This window comes from Pempheris klunzingeri, chromosome 9, assembly GCF_042242105.1.
Source record: "Pempheris klunzingeri isolate RE-2024b chromosome 9, fPemKlu1.hap1, whole genome shotgun sequence".
Classification (NCBI taxonomy): Eukaryota; Metazoa; Chordata; class Actinopteri; order Acropomatiformes; family Pempheridae; genus Pempheris; species Pempheris klunzingeri.
The window spans coordinates 5453889-5470623 of record NC_092020.1 but is presented as its reverse complement, the minus strand read 5'-3'; the positions used below and the strand labels follow the sequence as shown (position 1 = coordinate 5470623).

General features: G+C 43.6%; 1 protein-coding gene across 1 annotated transcript; it reads right to left on the bottom strand.

Moving 5' to 3' along the window:
• Positions 1-14340: 14340 nt before the first annotated feature.
• fgf20b (fibroblast growth factor 20b) lies at positions 14341-16607 on the bottom strand. The gene is made up of 3 exons (XM_070836803.1): positions 16053-16607; positions 15679-15782; positions 14341-15475 (listed from the first exon to the last, which is right to left on the bottom strand). Exons 1-3 carry the CDS (start codon positions 16342-16344, stop codon positions 15230-15232), a joined length of 642 nt encoding a protein of 213 aa, XP_070692904.1. The 5' UTR covers positions 16345-16607; the 3' UTR covers positions 14341-15229.
• Between the last annotated feature and the right edge of the window lie 128 nt (positions 16608-16735).

Below are 16735 nucleotides of genomic sequence, written 5' to 3'. Positions count from 1 at the left end.
AGTCATTTTGCTGGAGATGATGAACAATGGCCGCCTTTTCAGAGATCCTATAACCTTTTCTTCCTGAGGGACCCCACTGCAATCAAGTATGCAAGAGTGTATTGTCATTCGCTTTGCTTGTGCTGTCCAAATTGTAATCTTTCCTACGCTGCTCAGTGATATCTTTAGATCCAAAGGGCAATTAATTGCCAGCATGATCTAACTTGAAATTGTGTCTCTATTGGCTTTATCATATTGCCACATTCATCACGTTTATCTCATAAACTGTTAACCTAATGAAGCCAATTCTTTCAACTCTGTGGTTGTGCGGAAGAGTGTCAAGAATCAAGCCTTTCCCGCCCGTCTGCCAGTGCTTTCCTGTGTTTTGTGTTTGGGCCGGGGAGCTGTCTACTTTGTGTCTGGGAACATGCATCCTCCTCAGCCTTTGTGACCCTGTCTTCCCTCCCCCTTGGGTGGGCTGTGACCCTGCTAGCCTGCAGCTACCGCGGGTTACAAACTCTCACCCTGGAACGCTTGTAATCCCCGGGATGTACTTCAGTACACTTTATGCTCTTTGCCCCTTTCTAAAATTCAGTAAGAACCTCACAGGTCATAGGTCTCCGTACCAAACAGAAGCTGACGATAAAAATAGCAACTGAAACATAGGTCATCTAAAAATACCAGCTCCTGTCCAGTCTCATTTAGAGAATCCTTTGTTTTGCTGGCAATCTGTTGGGAACTTTTGACATTTTGTCCTGATGTCACCAGAAACAGGAGTGAGAGGCCGTTTTGTTCGCAGGAAAGGAGGCTTGATGATGTCGATGTCTTTTTCCTCGTATGTAACCTCATACTGCTGAGAAAATGTCAGAGTGCAGGAGAGAGAGTGTGTGGACATCAGATTCTCCGGGCCCTTAAGGGGCCCCTTGCACTGACAAATAGAGCAGTCTGTCCTTATCTCTACCATGTAAGAATTCCACCACTGCTGCCTTGGACCGCTGCGTCTGAAGCCAAGATTTTGAACAATGCAGAGCACACTTGAGAAAGGTCTAAAATTAGTCTCATTTTCAGTTTTGTTTGATTTTGGTTTCATTTACAGAAGCTGTATTACACTTAAGAGTGAAGTGGAGATAAAGGGTGTGATAAAAGATGACAAAATGTTCCAAATGTACCACCCTGGGACAAATCTATAATCAGAACCTGATCTTCTTTTAGAATAGAGTCTAAACTAAGAACGAACAAACAAATCAAGCTGGCATTCATCTTATTTATAGACCTCTCACTCATACATTACCAACGTGGAAAAAATGTTTTTTTATTACGGTGTCGCAAGTTGACACCTGGCAGCACTGCTGCAGATGGGCAGAGTGTGCTCTGTCTTTGGGAAGTCGGGGTTTCCCGCTGCAGCTCCATGCAGGAACAAGCACTCAATAAGAGCTACAGTAAAAGAGGAAATTACATACCTCCACTGCCAAATACCTGAGCCCTTCACCGTGCTGCTAGTCATTACTAGCAGCACGGTGAAAGGTTTAGTGGTGTCACACTGATCAGTGACTGACCAGGTAGCACTGATGCTTGCTAGCCGAGCTCTGGGGATGTTGGTCATTTGTCCATCGCTTGAGTCCACACTGAACCTGCTGTATGCCACCTGGTTTGCCATGACATTTTATAAATACATTCACAGTCCCCAGAGGATGAATCATAATGACTTTGGTGATATCCCGACCGTTCCTCTACAGTCACCATCAGGGCAAAATATCAATTAGCCTATTATGACCAAATACTTGCAAAGCTAATGGCGTTCCCCCTCAACCTTAGCTGTGCGTTGTCTTTTGAGCTGATTAGCAAATGTTAGCATGCTAACACATGAAACAAAGCTGGTGAACATGGTAAACATTCCACCTGCTTAGGGTGATTGATTATGATTTGCAGGTTTTTGTATAACTCAAGGAAAGCCTGCTCACTGACTTACGTTAATGTCTCCCTGACTGTGTGTGATACACTTCTGGTGGCGTCTGGGAACATCGTCACAGCACAGAGGTGGTCGGTATCATCTCAGTTTGCTCCACATCACAGTCAGAGATAAGTCCGATCAATAGATCAACCACTGCTGTATTAGTGTATTAATCTCTCATAGTGTTTTTTTTTCTCGGCGATGGCGTGTTTGTGTTCTTTTATTTTTGTACAGAAAAACACACCAGAGAATCCATCTAACAGTCTACAAATGGCTCCCCTTATATCCTGTCGCATTCATCCTCACATACACCTTCTTATAACTTTAGGGACATTTAAGAGATGAGCACTATCTCCCCCTGAAAAGTGTTGCGTGAGACGATGTGTGTGTAGTTTATCAGAGCTTTTCTCTCTTTCTTTTCATCCAGGTTCATATTTGTAAGTTCTTCACAAAACACAGATGCCTCTTCTTGAATAAGACGAGACTTATCTGTCATTCAGACTCCCCCTCTGTTTTCACTGTGGTCTAAATGCGCGGACCACCAACCTCCCATCTACCCCGAGCACTAAAAGCAAGGAGATATGATGAAACAGATGAGATTCTGCTCAAAGCTACGGGACCTGGTGGTACTTTGTCTGGCCCATCTAGATCGCTCTGATACGGTGTCACGATAAGTAACATGAAAGTACCCTGTCATCAGCTTTTTTCTTCTCCTCTTTTATGCCCCACAAGATCACAGCAGGGAGAAGCCTTCATGATGCAGAGAATAGACAACACTTTTGCATGTTACTGCTTTGCAGAGGCTGAATAGAGAGATGCTGGCTGTACACGAGCAAGACAGAGATTTCAAAAAGGCTGTGCAGACGTCTGCTCCCATAATTATCTACCTCATTGGCTCTTCCTTTGTAGTATCCATCACAACCACGTATGTGTGCATAGTCTCCATTGAACGGTCTCTGGACAGCTCAAAGCTCGAGGCTATCAGTAAAGTTTTATTATTGATCTGATGCTCTGTCAGACTGCAGCTGATTCCAGGAGGCCCTGAGTTCCAGTGCCAGACTGGAGCTCAGGGCCTCCCAGGCTGTGATTTGTGGGTTTCAGTGAGGTCTTGAGCTGTAGTGCCAGGACAGCAGCCAGCAGATTTACACTCTCCATCTTCACCTATAAAACAACATTTCTTCAAAGTCTGCTAATCTTATGTTATCTGTTGAAAACAACGATGGCCTTAGTGTCAGACTTAGGGGCTTGTTTCATGTTTTTTTTAAACATGAGTGAATTAATCTTTTGTCTCGAGCTACCAAGTCTTAAAACTACAAAAACATCTATCTGTCTGAGACTATAAATGGAATGGAAGTGAATGGTATTTTGTTTGAGGTACTTACAAAATTGAAACAGTTTTCAGTGTAGCTACTGCGCACCAAATATTCCAAAGTAATCCGAGCATTGCTGCTGAATTTAGCAAACATGCAGCGGGGCTGTGAGCACCGCAAATAAAACTCTCTTCACCTCCACTGCAATGTGGAGATTAATATTTTCCCGTGGAGTTAGTGAAGAGCAAACTATAGCTAAAAGGAGAGTGAGGGGGAGTATTGGCCAGGGGGCTAAAAACACAAAACCAATGTTGCTTTTGTCTGCTGGATGCGTAAGTAAGCAACTAATATGTCTAACAGTTAGATGAGGGTACAATTTGCCTCTTGTGCTGCCCCCAAGTGGTTACAAAAATGAGAAAATACAGATTTATATTATATATATATATTTTTTATCTGGAGCATCAAATACCTTTCTCGGACGCTTCTTGGTTGCTGTAGCCTACTCCGTGGCTATGGTTGCTCTGGCACACCAGCCATTGCTGGTTGAAGTAAAGCTCATCACTACTAGTGCACAAGCACAGGAATGTCTCACCACGCAGCAGATATGAAAACTCTGGCATAATGCAAAATAATACAGAGATTTATTTGACTGTTGTTGGTAAGTGAAACCAAAAACATCTGCATGGCTGGATACCACAAGAGGTATGTGAGAATTGTTTTCTTTTTCCTAATCTGGGTGTACTGACCCTTTAACATTGCTCTATTCAGGTGTACCAGCCATGACGGATAAAAGAACACAATATGGCCTTCTCAGCGCAGCCACCACTGACTGTCCTCTGGAACCGGGCACAAAGGCTCTCCTGTGGCTGCACCCTCACTATCACTAAGGAAAACCTCTGTTTCACACAGTCCTCATAAATGCCACTATGAAGACAAATAAGGACAGAGTAAGAGCTCCAGTGTCTAGTGCTGCTTGTATTTGCATGTACATGTGTTGCCTAAAATTAAGATAACATCTCCAGTTCACAGGATGACAGCTTGCTTGTTGACACAGCAGAAGCTGAATGAATGTGTAACGTCTGCCGCTCTGCAGACATTTAAACATGCTCCTATCAATGCTGTTATGATTATACGCCGCATCGTTCTGGGTCAGACCAAAGGAATGAGGTGGTCCCTCTGAAAATAAACATTAACTGCGAGATGTATTACGCCCGATTGTAAAACATCCACCAATGACAACATAAACCCTCACCTATCTTCCTTCAGGGCTCAGGATTGTAAGTGGTATTGTGATTGGTCACCACAGGTGAGGCATGTTGAGGAAACGGCATGCCTTTCTCCTCCCAGAAAACTGTCTTTGTTTGCCTCTGACAGGGGGAATGTGTAGCTAAGCATCTAGGTGGCACTTTGAGCGCCTGAAATGAGTCCCCTGTATTTTCCTAATGTGCACAGAGAGGCACTTTGATCCTCCCGAGCAGGAGAGTGTCAGCTATCTGACAGAAAGGGGCTACAGCTTGTCCTGGCTCATTTCTTCTAAAGGTGAACCAATAAATCTTTCAGATTAACTTTCCCTCTGAATCCTCAATTTCTCTCCTCTCGTCACAATACAACCATGCGATGTCTTTCTTGTTTCCCAACAAATGTTTCTGGTTTCCTAACACGGAGAGGTTGATCTGCTTAGCTGGCAACGGGTTTCTGATCACCTCACTGATAAGTTTGAATCCAATAAAAACACACCTGGGTTAGTGAAGAACCAGAGCCAACCAGACAGCTTAGTGTGAGCTGGACCAACCCATTAGATCAAGCACAGTAAACTTCACTGTGGGAACATAAATGGTCCTCTACTCAAACACTGGAACATTTGAATGACTCCCCAAACTATTCTGCCGGATCTCGAGGCTTTGAAGTCTAATTTCTGCCTACTGAAGCAGGCAGCACTGACATCGTCTTGGTTGAAGTATGGGAAATGAACTTGGGAAGCACAGGTGAAACTCTAGAAAGCTTGAATATGATATTTCCTGTGTGTTCAGCTACTCTATTCTTGGCCAGATCTGTATGATGATTAGTTACTGGGACGTGGAGAGGTATGCATGCCTTAAGAGCAGGAGGAAGAGGAGGAGAAGGCCAAAAGCGTCATCAAAACCCCCATGTCCAATAACTTCTAATCTATGTATTCTTGTTATACCAGGCACTGGACTGTGAAGGTTTCCCAAATAATTTGAAGGATCATGTTTAATATAGACTACACTGCTGTATGGGAGCCGTGCTTGTTAATGCAAGCGAGACCTCCAATTGAAAATACTTCTCAAATTTGCAGATTTTGTTGATTGATGATCAAAAACATACATCTTTTTCATGGAAATGGCTCATGCCATTCGAGAAAATCTATCCAACTTTAAGCCAGCTAGCAGCATTTCTCTAAATAATGTCGGTCAGTCCACCAATTTGGTCCAGACTGAAATATCTCCACAACTATTGGGTGGATGGCTGTGCAATTTTGATCAGACGCTTTGGTGATCCCTTGATTTTTCATGTTCCACGTTTAGCGCTAATCAGCAAATATTATCTTGCTAATAGGCTAAACTAAGACTGCGAACAGGGTAAGCATCATACCTGCTGAACATCAGCACGTTAGCATTGTCATTGCAAGCATTTTAGCTCAAAGCTGTCCATCCAGATGGTGAGCCTGGGATCTGCAAAACCCTCATGAGATCTGGGTAGGCTTAGGGTTATGATTAGGGTCAGTATTAGCAGTCCACAATGACAAACAACATGCAGAGTGAAAAAAACAACTCGTACAAACTTCGAAGGAGTTGCAAATCAAGGGTTACTTTCTAGACACGACTCTAAAATGTGCTCACATTTGCTCAAGCGTTGTGATGATGATTTTACAAAATCCACAATATCTGTCTTAAAACTGCCTTGACCACAACATTGAAGACACATTAAAGATACATTGCATGCTCATATTACTCTATGAATGAACGTTCCTCTTGACAGAAAAGAGTGTACAAAAGTTTCCTACGAAGGGGGAATCTTCTCTCACTCTTGCTGAACTCTTGTAGCTCATCACCTGTTGCAGCTTCTTGCTCTAGTTTCTCGTGTCGCCTCAGATAGTGGGGGAAATGCCTGTTTGAGTCGTGACTGTTTAACCTCTGAATCTGTGATAAGCTGGGAGAGATCAGCAGTCAGAAGCAACATGTTGAACAAGTCCTGTACAGATTCTGTCACTGAGTTTGGATTTGCATGTGTAGTTTTTAAGATCATTTTCATAAGTCTAGTTTACCTTGGGGCAATATTGATTCTAATATATCTGTCGTTACTGGTAGATGAGTCCTGATTCTGTTGCTCCTTGTGATGTTTCTCCCTTTTTTTTCTTTCCTTTACTGGTTTGTACTGTCCAGTCCTCCTGCGTGTTGTTATTTCAAGGTGGAGTTAGTGGATTGGCTGTGTTAAACCGCCCGGCTCGCTGCCTCTGTAGTGGAGTGATGTGTCTTTTCTGGCCAGGGGATTTCCTTCTTCCAGAAGCACTCAAGGTTATTACTGTGGAGGAGGATCTGAGCTCTGCTGCAACGCCTGTTTGAAGTCCCCCACAACATTTTGCACTGCTAACACTCCAGAGATCACAGCCGCAGCAGGGAGCTCACACACTGGAAAGTCAATCATATTGTCTATATTTTTGAAATTGATCTACATCTTGACAGCTGTGTTAACTGTTTGAACCCACTTTTACATCACACACACACACACACACACACACACACACACACAAGCTTTTTGAATAAATGATGTCATTGCTGATTGAATGTACATCTGGAGTGAAACAGATTACATGTCTATTGATTCACATTGATTCACTCTGAAGTGGTTCTCTCAGAGTTGGCTCAGGCTCCTTTCTGTTCTCCAAAACAACCGGGACTCAAACGGCGCTCTTGGATCACTTGCTCCCTGCGACTCGCAGAGGCTTGTTCATGTTTAGCTCTGTGATTTATATAATGTAACTATGTGAGAGCTACAGATTAATGCAGTGTATGGCAAAGCTCTGTTTAAACTCTATCTGCGCTGGAGTCCTGTCAACAGAGATATCCTGTTAACAATTACTAAACACACTCTTCTGGAACAAAAAGGAAAGCGATTTTCGTCTGTAAGATTTAAGGATTACTTGACAAGAATTTATATAAGCATTGTGCAAAAGAAATGTTCACACCTTAGACTGTAGTGCAGTATGTAATATAACACCGTTGGTCTATTACAAATGAAAAGTTGAATTCCTTAAGAATACACACACTCTTATTTGCCTGGCTCAGCTTAAAGAGTATTAATTGTTCTGTTGCAGTTCAAGTTGTCCTGTCAAATGTTTTATAGATGCATCTTCTGTAATGAGCATCCATAGAGAGCTGAAGCCCTGACATAGCTTACTACGTATTCCTGGAGTTTACTTTCCATATTCTTCATACAAGACAAATTGGCATCTGCTGCAGCACCTGCTATGAGACGCTGAAACCTTCGTGGCAAAGTTACACAAGAATTACTATGTGAGCATATGAAAAAACTAAAGCTCCCATAAAAAGAACAGAGTGGATATACTTATGTTATGGTATCATGGTTTTGTCTGTGTACATAAAATAGATCCTCTACCGTCAAGGTGTGACATTTAACCCACAAAGAGCTTTAAAGATCGTTCTTTAGGTTGCTCATAAAAATGACAATAGTTATCCAAACATATGGAGTGAAATACACAACATACTGCTGGATTTTTAGTTATTACAAGGTGAGATTTTGAATACATTTTTCTTACTTCTAGAAGTTCCAGTTTCACTTCGACACAAGCACATTTGCATGACTTTAGTCTTGTCTCACACTGAAGCTGAACTATCTGTCTTTGATATTGATCTCTGTTGATCTTCTGCAGACACCACTTCATGTGATTCATCATTTGTATGGTGCACCCACTGACACTCGCTCAAACTATTAAAATTAGTCTTTGTATCTGTCTTTGATGTCCCGCGTGCATCAGGTCTGTGGGAAAAACACCGCTGCAGCCTCAGAGCCTCCCTGCAGGATTAAGCAGTCAATCAAGCAGTGGAAAAGTTTTCTTAAGTGTTTCTGTTGTTACCTTAAATCAAGCAGTTGCTGTTTTGCCCGAGAGGATAACAAACAACATCCTTTTGAGCCCGTAAGAATGTTCTGTGGTCACTGGCAGGAATAATTAGTGGTATTCTCCAGGTTTGGACGTTGGCCAAGAGCTGGCATTTCATCTGCCACTGTAAGCTAAATGTATATTGGGTTCAAATAAGCTGAAATGGCCAATAGACGTGCAAGGTTTCACGGCAAATTCTTCTTGCGTATCGTTTTTCTCTCCCCTGTCTTTAAGTAGCTCACTCTAAGCCCTCTTTTCTCTCTTTCTCCCCTTGTTTTGTTATTTTACCTGGAGGTGCAGGTGTGAAAGGGTGAGGCCGTGGAAAAACATTCGATTCCGTAAGCTTGTCATGAAGGAATCCATTGACTGACCTCTGCATCTTGGCACACAATGACAAATGGGTTTGCAATTTTCCGCCTGACTGAGGGGCAACAAAGCACATTTCCACTTTCACCAGTAGGCAGTGAGAGTACAGTCTTCCTCTATCACGCTCTCTAACCAGGCAGTGAGCGTTACACATAGCTGGACTCTTTACTTTGGCGTTCACAGCTGTTACGGTCAAAATAGACAATTACACTCGGTATGATCCATCAAGACAAACATGCTTAAGTGAAAGCCTGACTTCACACAGTGAGGTAATCTGTTGATGAAGACAAGAAGGCTTGTTTTTCTTGCATCAGATTTTTAAGACTACCTCTAAATTTAGAGTCTTTTATGTTTAATGTAAGGAAATCTTTTTTGGATCATTGCTTGTAATGAATCTGTGTCATTGAGATTGTTGAGCTGTTAATCTGTGTGCATTTGTGGCAACCATAAGAGACACAGACATACGGTGATGTCGATCTACTGATTGTTTTTTTTTATTCATTTGTTAAGGTTTTGTATGAAAGAACCAAGAGGAGACTTGAAACCATATTTTAAATTCATGGTCACCCTGTTTGGTAGCCTAAAAAGTGGGCTGCTTTTGTGTGAAACTTATTCATAACAATGTGATGCTTGTTTTGTGGCATATTAGTGGCAGTTATGACCTATTTTGCCGGTCTTGTCTCACTTGGTATTTTATTAATTGATCAGTTGTATATATATTTCTAATTTAGCGGTCTGCAGAGCTGCACTAATGTCCTCCTGGAGAATGTGATATTCACTGTATTGTGTATACTGTGACAGGGGCAACCAAACTGGTTTCTAGTTAATAAAGTGATCAAACATAATCTGAATAGTGTTGTGTTTTGTATACAGTGTGTATATACTGTATATGAGCGTATGTCTTGTGTGGACCTGAGAAAGAATATCTTCTAGACTGAAGAAGCTAACGGGGTCCTAAAATATGACATTAATGATAAATAGTAAATAGACGTGATATTATGACGTACATGAAACTATCACAGCATATGAAACAATAATATGTGAATAAGTCTGTCATCTCAACAAGCAAAAATAAATGCCGAAATACATCATCCTCACTGAAAACATTATGTTCATACCGTTCAAAGCTTTTTTTCTATCATGCACAATGTTCTCAGTAAATATTATGTCTATTTAATCTAATATCTTGTTCTTGTTCAGATAAACATCCAGCACATATTTCTCAATCATGCAGCGCTGCACACAGTTTATGTTGTATTTCTCTGTGGGATACATCCATCTTGTTTATGAGAATGCTGCGTGGTTAACGACGGCTGCTAACCAGTGTTTTCACTGCTGATTGAATTGCTCCCAAAGCCTACAAGAATGTTTAAAGTAGAAGCTATGGAAATGAACCAATTGACCTTTTTTTCTGACCCTAAAGATCTCCACGCCCTGTGGGAGCACAAACTGTCAGGCGGCACCAGAGTCGGGAAATCAAAGGGATCTATGCTGTTATTAGTGCTGCGGCACCCTGAGACCTACTGCCACTCCTGCAGCATGGCCTCCACACACACATTGTTGTCACACAGCTATCATTCCCAAAAATGATGGTTTTAGTTTATAATGAGGATGCCAAACAATTTTTAGAACATGTTGGCATATTTCATGGCCCATTTTGGCTGGATTCCTACTGAAAATTAACCCTTATATTGAAACTTAATGTGTGTTGTGTGTATGTGTGTGTATTGTGTGTGAGTATGTGTGTGTGCCCTGGCGGGGCAGTCCAGCCGAGCAGTCCAGCGGGGCGATTATGTCCTGTAGGGATAACCTGTCATGGTGCTGAGAGCCTAATTGATGCCTCATGCTTTTCAGGGGGCAATTATAGCGCCCAAATGTCAAGACCTAATTTGTGACTCTGTAATGTGGACACATGGGCCAGAGGAAGGGGTGACACGGCTGCTCCAGAGGGACTCACACACCGGTTTGGTCAGCAGATGTGAGGGGCTGAGGCGGGGGGGTTACAGCAAGAGGCTGGAAGAGATGGAGAAAACCTAAACTGAATGTCCAGATTCTTTAAGACAACTTCCTAATAATGTGTTGGGTTCTTTTTTCTGCAAGTGATGAAAGATCTTGAATAAAAGTGGCAATACAACAATGTACAAATACTTGGTTGCAAGTCAAAGTCCTGCATTAAAAATTGGAGAATGTACTGATTATGCAGAATGGCTCCTTTTAGACTGTTATATAATTACATGTCATATAATAGGAATATTGTTACAAATGCATTAAAGCTGCTGTAATCAATATTATTATATCAACAGTGCACCAAACGACTATGTGTAAGGTGATTACTCACAGTGACAAACCCACATCATCATTTGTCTCTGTGGTTCCTCTCAGCTCTACAGAACGTTTAGCCTCTTTCAGCACAGTGTTTCCTGGAGAAATGTTTCCTAAAGAAATGTTCTCTAGCTGAGCAGCAGCGTGTTCGGCACTGTGAGTAGTTGAGATGGAGCTGGTGGAAACAACTTTATACGGCTGGCCAGTTTAATCTATGACGACACATCACATTTTACGAAAGGATCAGAAGTTTTGTATCTAAAATCTTAAGCTTCAAAGTCACTTGCAACCAACCGGTTAAAATGTAGAATAAAGTAGCACAAAAAGGAAAATCCTGAGTAAAGAATAAAGACCTTAAATGTGCACTTAATTAGAGTACCTGAGTATATATAGGCTATATTTAAGTATTTTTAACCACTCCCTCTCATGAGTGACTTCTGATATTTAAATAATATTTCAATAAATGTATTATTCTGGGGAATACAGAAAAGAAATGATTTGTTTTGTCAACCAGTGACTTCAGACTTGAGACTGCAACTGCATGAGGATAAAACTTCTGTTCAGTTTTAAACAAAACACGGTCAGCACCCTGTTAAAGTACGTATCACAGTATGCCATGTGACTTATATAACCAGCCCACATATCCCATTCCCCTCTAGTCAACCTGTCTGTGTATGTGAGTGCTGCGTTAGATGCTACAGCCGTGAGCTGCTGTGCAGATTCTCCAGCTCAGCCTCCTCCAGGTTCTGTGTTCACTTTCCTTTAGTTAAACAAAACACTGTCAGTCACTGGCAGGGCCTCCAAACGCACCACGGTGAGACTAAACCCTGCAGAAACGACAGTGTCATGGCTTTTTCTTCCCCATCTTGGTCGTCTTCTTCTTTTTTTTTTTTTTTTGTTCCATACAACACCTAAACATTGCTGTTTTCTGCTAACGTCTCCATGGAGATGCAAACAGAGGAGCATACTTTCCACTGGAGCTGACAGCTCGCGATGCGGAGTGTCAGTAAATCAGGTATGCTGCTCTAATTGCCGCTTGCGGAAGGCAGACCGCAAAATCCTCTTAGCTATGACACTAAAAATGATTGAGCTCAAACGGAGCACAATGCAGCAAGTGTGAAAGATGATTTTGTTTCAGGCCACAAAACATGAGGGATGGAAGGATGAAGGGTGGAGGAGGGATGGATGGATGGATGGATGATGTTTGAGACCACTGGCTGCAGATTTTTCCAGAAAGCCTCTCCCTCTCCCTCTCCCTCTCTCTGGACTCCAATGGAAGCCCAAAAGTATCAAGTGGATAACTCTATACTTACACTCCAGCTGTAATCCTTATAAACACGCATGCAGCTCATAATTTGTGCGCACGGCAATTTACTAAGGAATAAACAAACAACAAAGAGCCTGAAATCAATAGTTGCAGGATTCAAATGACACAAAGCTGCAGACACCATCCCTGCGCAAACACACTCTTAGAGCAACAGGTGAGCTTCCCGGCACCTCCCCTGTCTTCCCCAACGCAGCCTACTAAATATAGAAATTATGCTCTCTGATAATTGGGGGCAGACAACAAAGCCACCCGCCCCTCCTCCTCCTCTTCATCCTCATCCTCCTCCTCCTGCTGCTGCTCCTGCTAAGCCAAATCCCCAGCTGACTAACAGCAGGCCTGAGATCAGAGTGTGAGAGCTTGAGTGCTGAGGGAACACCTGCGCTGTCTGACTGGACCGCGAAGATAGACACAGAAGATCACTGACTTCCACACCTGCCCGTGGACCCATGCCACACACGCACGCACACACACACATACGCACACTTGATTGGGTTTCCTCGAGAGCCCTTTAGGGCCGCTGCTGCTGAGGAGGTGATGAAAGTCAGGGGGCGTCCATTAAGCGTGTGAGACGGCCCTCCAGAGTGGGTGCGGATGAGGGGTTTAAGTGTTTTCAGCGAGGAGCCACGGACCACCTGGAGGAGGCGGAGTAGGGGGAACAAAAGCATCTGTCTCGGGGCCAGGTAGACTCCAAAAACATCGGTTAGACAAGTGCCAAAGAGCACTTCTGGGCATCAGGTATCACAAGTCAGGATTTCCAGCGCGTTTGGAGAGATGACCTTCAAAATGTCAAAAGGGGGGTGGAGGCGGTGAGGCTCTTAGATGTGCACAAAGTCTGCTTTTCATGGCCACAACTGGGACTTGGTCTCTTCGGAGGGACTGCAGCAACAAACAAAAAGAGCTGCAGGTCAAAGTCGTGGACAAACTAAAACAGTGACAAACAGTGGTAGCGCACTCTTTAGATGGGAGAGATCTAGAGAGAGATGGGACAGGACGGGGATGAAGCGCGCCCTGTCCATCCTCCTCATCCTCACGCTTGTTTCTGCGAAGCCACTGAAAGACGAGCAGTGACGGTGTGTTTCCCAGAACAAGCACCAGGATCCGATTTTTCACGCTGTGAAATAGGCCTGCACGTGTTTACGCGCTGGACAGGGGATGTCCAGGCGCGCGCAGGTTGTAATACACAGTGGGGTGCTGTCATTAATAGATGACAGAGGAGTGTTGATGTTCAAGGTGTGCAGGTGGGAAAATCCCGCAGTATCAGCCCTGTAGACAGGAGAGAGTTGGCAGCGGGGCTGACTCCCTGGATCCAGACACCCCCACTGGCTCGCCATCACACACACAGGCGCGCGCGTTGAGATCACAGGCTGAGCTTTTCATGCCTCAACACAGATCTTCCCCCAACCGTGGAGGAAACTGTGCACACAAAGGTCTATGAGACAGTGGCTTTTACAAATCACTCATTCAGCTGCTTTGCACAGCATGAATCCAACGCCAACATAGTTTTTTTCCCCCCATTATTTAATTCAAAATTTCAACAAGTCCACCATCCTCAACCTGTCAGCAGAGGTTACTTCAGCCCTATCACTCTGACCTCCACTTTTATACAGCTGCTAAAGTTTCTGGGCCTGGGCTAAAGGTCACATTTTACATTCAGAGGTTTCAGCACAGAGGCTTTGAAGTTTTATGCGTGCATCAGGTCTACAGCTCGCCTCTCGGTGTAATGGGCTCCATAAAGAAAGACAACATTGGTCTCATAAGCAGGTTTATATGTTTAAACTCTGACAGACAAAAGCAACCAGCTAAGTGTGCCTCTCTTTTCCACTGTTGCTCTGTTGAAAGTTAAAACGAGGCTTCTTTGACGGAACATCTGTTATGAGTGGACACACATTGAGCAACTAACAAAATACCTTCCAAAAAAAGCATTCTGATCACATTTTGAGCAATTTATTGTTTGTATTATCAGTCTCTTGACTTCAGGTTTCTTCTGTAACACATGTAACAGTAGTTTGGTTAAGATTAATATGTCTACATTACAAAGACGTGTTTAGAAATTGATTCACAGTTGCCACATTGTGATTAAATGCATTTCAAATACGGGGATCTTTTCCAAATGTTGCCGATATGATTCATATTTTTGGTCATATTACAGTATATCACTAGCTGAGCTTTTTTTTTTTTTTTTTAGAATAAAAGATATAATGGTACAGTGTCTCATATAATCAATACAGTTTCTAGTGGTTTTTCTATATTGCATGTATCTAGCTGTAAAAATATATTCTCAAATAAATAAATATATAACATAAATATATGTATCTAAGATGAATAAATAAATTGTTACATTTTCGCTCTTTTCAAACAGGTCTAGACACAGGTAAGAAAAAAAACAAAAACAGAATTCCTTCAAAGTCCTTCTGAACAAACTGCGGCTCTCTGACACAGTACACAAATTAAAAGTACCATTTCAGGATAGTACAGATTCCCACAGACTCCACGTCAGCTGACGTCTAACCATAGGAGAGGCTTCCTGACCACTCAGCTCCGTTTCCCTTTCGTCTCCTATTCCACGCAGGTACTTTGTAGGGTCGCCCGGCCTCTGAAACAAACGACCCCCTCATGCCGAGCGTGCAGACATTCTAGCCTGTCTTCCTGGCCGCTGAGAGATGGCCCGTGCATTCCTACAAGAGGCCCCCGGTGCCTTTATCCCTGCTGGTCAGGCTGCTGTCCACCAGCCTGCTCCGGCCACATCCTCACGCCTGCGTCCCTCTTCTCTGCTCTGATCCCTGTCTGCCAGGGCTTTAGCAGCTATTCCTGACCCGGACCAGGCCCTCCAGGTCTCAGCTGTGTCCCAGGATATCCCTGTACAGCTCTGGGACTCGGTCGGGGTCCACAGGCCTGGGCAAGAAGTGTGTAAATTTCTGGTGCCGCCTGGATTTAGTCCCGTCCCTTGGTGTCCCGTCTTTATTTAACGCCACAAAGTAACGCGTCCCTTTGTCTCCGTGTTTGTAGAGGTTGGAGGAGTATGTGTTGTACCAGTTCTCCTCAAACTGCTCCCTGAAGACACATTCAGCTGTGAGCTTCTCCTGAAAACAAAAGGTGCAAACATAAGGCAAGCCTTGGTGCTCATGATGCAGACTTAGACAAACACACATGGATCATTTCATTATTTCTCTGACACTCAAATTCTCCAAATATGAGAAATTAAAAAAAAAAAAACTCTTTGCTGGTCATCACATGGTCAAAGAATAGTACATGGGCAACATGAATAAGCAGAGGTGGTACTCACAGACCCATACAGCTCTCCTTTGTCGTTCATCCCCAGATACAGTCCACTGTCCACCCCTCTAATGCTTATCAAGCCAACAGCCAGGCTTATGAACTCCAAAATACCTGGAGGAGAATAACATGGTTGATCTGTACAGACTTTGACAAATACGAATGAATATTATCAGAGAGGCTCAAAAGTACAAATTCAACTCTGGCAGCAGCTCATTGAGCAATTTTAATGAGCACAATTATATAATGACACTCAGTCCGTATCCACCTTTATTCTTGCTGCTGATTATTATGATAATAATTTGCTGGCCACTTTCTATTGCCTTCTATATTTTTTATTTTTACCACGAAAATATATTAAAAATAAATCTTCTCAGTATTTACCAAAACGGCTGTGGTCCTTCCTCGTGCCTTGCACTGTGCCATCCGGAAGTATTTCCAGATGGAAGCCAGTTCTGCAGTATAACTGTCTCCTCCTGAGGATCCCTTTCAGGTGCGTTAAATCCGCCGTGGTGCTCCGGGACAGCCTGTCCCCCGGTATGAGGTGCTCCCCCAGCAGCGTCGGACTGTCCCCAAGAGGGGTGAGGAGGAAATGGGACCCGAGGTGCGCGACACCATCGATGCCGTGCAGGACGCCTCCAACTTCCCCCAGAGCAGCAGCGGCAGCAGCGGCCATCGCGTCAAGGCTCAGCGGGTAAAGTTCAGAGCGGAGGTCCGGAGGGAGCGCTCGGCCGTAGCAGATACCTGATCGCTGTCACTTTTATTGCATGTTTACGTCCACCTCCTCCGCTACTTAGCACATGTACGAGGACACACGATCTCTCTCCCCTGACATGAAACACTCACCAAAACGCACCGATATCTCCTCGTTTTTGTATTTTTATTTGGGTTTTTTTTTTTTTTTAGCGCTGCGTCTTCATCAGTTGTGGGTGGCCTGCGGTCGCTGCTCAGACAGCCCTCATGTTGCATACCTGTCCACAGCGGATGGGGACGCCTCGGTGCTGGGGAGGGCTCAGTGCTGAGGGCTGGGTGAACGCTGCACTGCAGGTACAGGAGCTCCGGGAGGT